This window comes from Corylus avellana, chromosome ca9 (assembly GCF_901000735.1).
Source record: "Corylus avellana chromosome ca9, CavTom2PMs-1.0".
Classification (NCBI taxonomy): domain Eukaryota; kingdom Viridiplantae; phylum Streptophyta; class Magnoliopsida; order Fagales; family Betulaceae; genus Corylus; species Corylus avellana.
Genome location: NC_081549.1, coordinates 19,091,942 through 19,099,085, shown reverse-complemented (window position 1 = coordinate 19,099,085; position 7,144 = coordinate 19,091,942). Strand labels below are relative to the sequence as shown.

Sequence of the window (7,144 nt, the reverse complement as noted above, 5' to 3'; positions counted from 1 at the left end):
GCATCCGTGATATATATTAATAAACCAAAAAAAAAAGTCAAACACCTATAATTACATTGAGATGAATGTTCATGCATCCATTCACATAATAAACCTAGCCAGATAGGTATAGGAAGGAGGTATTACAGACTTTATATATAATTTGCAACTTGGCACCCTCACCACAATACATTTGAATGCATATTGTGAGCGAGGAAGAGAGGAAATTCAAAATGGAGTTGAATTTTGTGTGGTTGATTGTTGCAACTTTCTTGTGTGGATGGGCTTTTGTATTTTGGTTTCTCAAGAGAGTAAACGAGTGGTATTATGTTGGCAGGGTGGGAAAAATGGCATACCCAGCTCTCCCACCAGGTGATATGGGATGGCCTTTTCTTGGGAACATGTTGTCTGTCATGAAATGTCTAAGAGCTGGTGACCCTAACTCTTTCATCTATAACCTTGTCTCCAGGTCTCTCTCTCTCTCTCTCTCTCTCTCTCTCTCTCTCTCTGAAACTTTCTTTGGAATATGTTGTTCTCTTTTAAAGACTTCAGAAAAGATCTGGATCCCACTCTCTATATGTAATAAAGTTTCATGAATGCTTGCCTCCTTGCGATTTCTTTGGCTCAATTTTCCAATTCTTTAATTATCATTACTAGCTAATATTGCAAAATATTCTAACAAATTCTTCTCTTTTTTCCCCCTTTAGATAATAACTAAGCTTGCATCCATATTTGATCAGGATTAATTTCATCAGATTATAAGTTTTGGATAAATTCTGATATTAATTGTTTGGTATGAATTTAAGATACAAATGGGTGTTTTAAATTAAAAGAGACTAGGCTACAGTTGAGTCAAACCAATTAAGCTAAATATTAAATGTTCAAGTTTAACTTTTATAATTTTATTTCGAATACTAGTAGAGTTTAAGCTGAGCTTATATATATAAGTTGAATAAATGAACTTAAGTTTTTATTTAAGTTTGATTCCTTTACAGTTCGGATAGTTTACAAGCACCCTGCAAGGGAGAAACAATATTATATATGGTGGTTGAAAGAAATTTCAGATTACGTATTCAAGTGATATCTTATTTCCTCACTAAAAATTACTACTATTCATCTATAAGAATCACAAAATGACATATGTTTAATTGGAGGTCATACAGATACGGGAAGACAGGCATCTACAAAACCCACCTGTTAGGGAGCCCAACAATCATCGTTTGCACGCCGGAATTATGTCGGCGTGTCTTAACAAATGACGAACATTTCAAACATGGTTATCCTAAATCCACCCATATTTTAGCCGGGATAAAAGGCTTACAAGATACTTCAATCGTAGAACACAAGCGTCTGCGCCACAAAATCGCCAATCCCATCAACGGACACAAAGCACTAGCACTATATGTCAAACATATAGAGGACGTTGCGATTAATTCCTTGGATGGATGGGCTAGCATGAACAAGCCATTCGAGCTCTTCACAGAAATGAAGAGGGCTATCTTCAAGGTCATGACGGACATTTTCATGGGTTCTGTTAGTGATTCTACTTTCTCAACGACACAGAATCTGTTTAATGACTTTTTTCAAGGACTAGTTTCCATGGCCATTGATATCCCGGGGTTTGCTTTCCATAAAGCATTCAAGGTAAAATTTCTTTAATTATTATATGAATAATTTACGTAAAACACTGTATTCTTGAAAATATCATCATTTATGCATGTTAGAATTGAAATTTAGAGAAAAACAAAGAGAAGATGGTACGAAAGTGGGGAGAAAGTGTGGGGATGACCACACTGTAACAGTGTGGTTATCCCATATACATCATCATCTCCTACGCACTTAATCACACTATAACATTATGTGATAAACTTAGTTAAGTATGATGACTTTGGTACCAATACTTAACCCATGTCAACTCTAGCTTGTTTGTGAGCCTTCATAGATTGGCATCAGATCATGACAGACCCTATGTATGCATATATACTTTTTCACTACCTTATCTAATCACTGAACCCTTTATCATCTACCTTCCCACTCGCAGCATATTAGATGGACTTTGTTTCACTATCTTCTAAGAGAATGACATTGATTCTCTGTGACTGGGAACATAGTCACACTCATACCACAATTGACGACTTCATTTGTACACAAGTCTATGTGTTAACCTAGGTCGAATATTTGATCAAGTGCTTCCTCTAAAGCTCTTATTCTTGAGATTTTCCTTAATATACCTTATCAGCATCTTTTACACTCTCAGAGCATAGATATTACCTAGCTAGTCTCAACCCAATCCCTCTTAGTGGAATTTGCATTCATGTGAGTTGTAATATTCGTGTAAGTACCTCGTCAGTGTCATCTGCTTGCCTTTAACCAATCAATCATGCCCCTATCGGGCAGAAGTGGATAACACCATTCATCCAAGCATCCTCGGATGCTTCCAATTATGAGCTAACCCATGCATTTGGCTATCACATAGGTATTTCTTAGTCTCATTGCCACTACATGCGCACTGAATTGATCCACAAGCAAACCCTTGGTCATAGGATTGGCCACCATCTTGGTTGAGGGAATATAATTAACTTTAATTTCACTTCTATCTACTATATCTTGAATATAATGATAATTCAAATCAATGTCTTTGCCTTTGGAGTTATGTTCTTCACTTTTTGTTAATGAGATAGTGGAGTTCTTGTCACAAAATATATTGATTAGTCTTCTAAGTATACCTAAATTTAAATCGTCGACAAAACATTTAATCCATATTTCATTACTTAATATAGTGATGCGCAATATATACTCGTTCTTCATTATGAATTTTGCAACACAATTATGTTTCTTACTTAACCAATAAACAATCATTCCACCAAACAGGAATATTGAACATATATCCACTAGTGGACTTTATGTCATCTGCATCTCTTGCAAATTTTGCATCTGCGTATCATCTAATTTCTAGATCACCCAATCCAAAACCTAATTATCTTTTTTTCTTTTTCTTTTTCTTTTTGTCTTGAAAATATCTAAATATTCGTTTATCCTGCTTGCCAATCTGTCCTTCCTTGATTTGACTAATATCTACTCACTAATCCTACCGCATTACAAATATCAAATCTAGTACGTACTTATCATGACATACATAAGGTTACCCATAGCTTGGGCATAATGGATTGTTTTTATTTCTTCAATTTGTGTCTCTGATGTAGAACGACATTTATCCATATTTTCAGTGAAAACGAAAATAAGAAAAATATCAAAAATATTTGAGCAGTGCTGCTTGATCATAATTTTACCCGTTCTCGGATAATGGAAGTGCAAAAGGAAATATTTATCACGATTCCAACTTATTGTCAATTTTAGATTAAGATTTTATTTATAAAAGATTTTATTTGATTAGGATTTTATTTCCTTTCCTTACTTTGATTTGATTTACTTTAGTTATTTCATTTCATTATTAGGATTACGTTTACTTTCTCTACAAGTATTTCACTTCTATATATATGTAGGTTTGTTAATGTAAAACACATACTCAATTGAATTATTATCAAGTCAAATAATTTCTCTCAAACACGCTGCGGAGTTTATCTTTCTTTTAAGCATGCGGGCTTGTTTTATATTTTGGTCAGAAAACGCAAATGCTACTGATTGTTGTTACTTAGTCTTCCACTCTGCTATGTCAGTCTCATCCATAAGACACATGTTTGACCCTTGCAAACATGTGTCACATGCTTAGTGGTTTACAACTATCCATGGCAAGCATTTTAAACTCCCTTTTCATTTACTTTTTTTTTTTTTTTTTTTTTATCCAAGTATAATAACTTAGAATCTATATCTCTAGAAATTTTTATTCCCAAGACATAGGTAGCTGCAGTCATATATTTCATTTCAAACTTGGATGCCAAAAATGATTTTATTATTTTACCATTTTTATTATTATTTTATAACCCTGGATGTGTCCAGGCGGATCGGAAGCATTTACAAACGGATCTTTCTGTGACGTTAATTTAAACCTTGTGTCCGCAAATGTGCGGACAGATTTGCAAATGAACCTTTATGTGATTCCAAATTCAATGTTGCATCCCAAGAAAGTCTAAAAAAAATTTGACTTCTTTTAATATATATATATATATATATATATATATATATATATATATATATATATTATATTCTATTTCATTGCTTTAATACTTTTTTTAATATAAATGTTTGTGCATTCAATGTGTTGTACATACACTTGTGAGATTTGTGTTCCCACATTGATAAAGTATAAAGAAAAAGAAGTAGTTAATATACATAAGTAGACTCAAGCCTATTATCTTAAACTTTTGGGCTAGAAGTGATGTCGTAATATATATATTAACTTACTCTTATTTGATATATAAGATTTTTTTTTTTTTTCTCATCTAACTATGAATCAAATAATCAAATAAGATTGATAATGGCTTAAATGCATATCAGGCAAGAAAAGAGTTGGTGAAAATCCTTCAATCTATCTTGGACAAAAAGAGGATGACGGCTAAAAGTGATGATGAACACAAGGGAAAGAAAGATATGATGGATTTGCTAATGGAGGTTGAGGATGAGGATGGTCAAAAATTTGTAGATGAGGATATCGTAGATTTGATGCTCGGTTTCTTCGCAGCTGGTTTTGGGAGCACGACAACTAGTACATTATGGGCAATGGTACACCTATCAGAACATCCTGAAGCCCTAAAAAAAGCCATGGTAGGCATCCAATCTGAATAATAAAGAGGCAATAGAGCTTAATTCTTATATATAGTTGGAAAGAATGATTAATATAAACATTCCATCGAAAGTTTTGTATTGCATTGAAACTAAAGATCCTAGCTAGATTCAAATCCCCCTCCATGAGGATGCTCACTGGTATAATCCATTTTTCAGGAAGAACAAGAGGAGATCATGAAGAGAAGACCATCTACCCAGAAAGGATTGAACTTTCAGGATATTAAACAAATGAAATATCTTGCTGCGGTATGGTTTTTTTTTTTTTTACCTTTTTTGGATCCTTTTGTGGATCTCCTTTTCTCATTTTGTCCATTTATTTGACTTAGCCTGGCGCATATCTTTAAAAAAATAAAAAATAAAAAATAGAGATTAAATACTTGTTCATTTCATATGCTTTGTCTCGTTATTAAGTAGTCATCTCAATTTACAAAACTGTCACAAATGGTACATGTGGACATCTCATAAACGTAAGTGGTACTTTTGTCAATTTTTCATCCAAAAACCTTAATGACCCACCATATCAAGTTCTCTCACAATCGGAAATGTCTCTCCCATGTGACATCAACATTATTTTAAAATTAAAATATATAAAAAAAATTAAAGAAATAAATTAATAAATAAAAATAAGTTGTTAAATAATATCAAATACTAGTGATAGGCTAAAATAAATAAAGCTATATATAGCAAAATAACCATATAAATAAAATAAATAATATCAAATGCTAATGAAAGAATGGATAAATACAAATGTCTATCATCAAATGCGGCATAAAATAAAGAAAAAAAAAATGCAAAAGCAGCCAATGTGATTGAAAATTTTATAAAATGGATTTTTGTGATTTTGTTTCTACATAAAAATTGCAATGGTTATTTATTATTGTGATGATGTATAGTAATGCTAGAAGTCCTTCCTATATCTCTCTTGCGATATAGGAATTTATCATCATGGATCAAAATCTAATAGTAATTTATCATAAATTTAATGATGATTTTAAAGTCACATCAATTTTGGAGGGACAGAAAATGAACATATTGAGGACTATTTGCATTACTCGTTAATGTGTCTAAGTAGCCACGTAACATTGACTTTTCCTAGAAATGCTAACAGAATTATCCCCTTTTTTTTTTTCTTTTTTTTCTTTTTTTTTTTAAGTGAAGTAAGCCTTAGAAACCTATTTTATCAAATTCAAATCACAATGACTAAAGTTACACAGTTGCAAATTATAACTACGGATTGATTTTACATTTTTTCCTGGCCTTGTACAGTGGTGTTACTAACCCTTATGCAAACACCTATATTTTCATGATATAGGTAATTGATGAGATGTTGCGCACAACAAATCTCTTCGGGATATTCCGAGAGGCGAAAGTCGATGTTAGCATGAATGGTAATCACACATGGCCAATAATTTCCTGACTTTATATTTTCCTCTAATTTATAATATGGGTCATCAGGCAAAAGTTATCTAATTTCAGGTCACACAATACCAAAAGGATGGAAAGTTTTGGTCTGGTTTGGAGTTGTTCACATGGATCCTAACATTTATGAAAACCCACAAGATTTTAATCCGTCAAGATGGGATGTAAGTGTTATGCTTAGATATGTAACACATTTTTTTCTTCTAATTATTTGGTACATATTGTGATTTTTTTTTTTTTAATTTCTTTGAGATATTTATCGAAATAATTGAGTAATTATTTCGATTGTAATAGAAGTTAAAAGCAGCCAAAGGAGGGACTTTCCTCCCCTTTGGAGCAGGAAGCAGATCTTGTCCTGGAAGTGACCTGGCCAAGCTTGTCATAACCATTTTCCTTCATTATTTTCTCCTTAACTACAAGTGAGTTTCCTCAACCTCTTCAATATGTGCAACTTTATTTTATATATATGCTCTATTAAAACTCCCTAGAAAATAAACTGACTAAGAAATTAATTTTACTTCATTTTTAGTTAACATAATCTGCTAATGAAGTATCTTTTTCTTTGGTTTATTTTTATAAATATATACTACTTTTTATTCTTAAAAAGGTTTACTATTATAAGTGCAGGCTTAAGCGACTTAATTCCGAATCCCCGCTAAGTTTCACGGGGGGACTCATGTTCAAAGACAACTGCCTCGCCAAAGTTACAAAGATCCCATAAACCATCCTAATAGACATGTAATGCTTTGTTTTTCGACATGTTTTCCTTGCTTTTTAGTAAAAAATGCCTTGCACTATGTAATAGTATATGAAAAAAATGGTTAACCGATATATATCTTCAAATTAGCCTTGCATCCCAAAGATGAGATGCCTTCAATGTTATTTACATCCCTTACATTTAAGCTTTTTAAAGTTCTTACTTGAATGGAACTTGATACAATATGATGTTCTCTACATTATGATGTCCCATTATTGTTAATTCTTCTTGAATTTAACTTCTATA

The 7,144-nt window shown here is 32.4% G+C and overlaps 1 protein-coding gene across 1 annotated transcript; it reads left to right on the top strand.

The window, feature by feature from the left end:
• Nucleotides 1–212: 212 nt before the first annotated feature.
• LOC132162422 (beta-amyrin 11-oxidase-like) lies at nucleotides 213–6,862 on the top strand. Its single transcript, XM_059572663.1, has 8 exons — nucleotides 213–448; nucleotides 1,143–1,623; nucleotides 4,435–4,701; nucleotides 4,879–4,968; nucleotides 6,035–6,110; nucleotides 6,199–6,305; nucleotides 6,436–6,560; nucleotides 6,769–6,862. Exons 1-8 carry the CDS (start codon nucleotides 213–215, stop codon nucleotides 6,860–6,862), a joined length of 1,476 nt encoding a protein of 491 aa, XP_059428646.1.
• The last annotated feature ends 282 nt before the right edge of the window (nucleotides 6,863–7,144 follow it).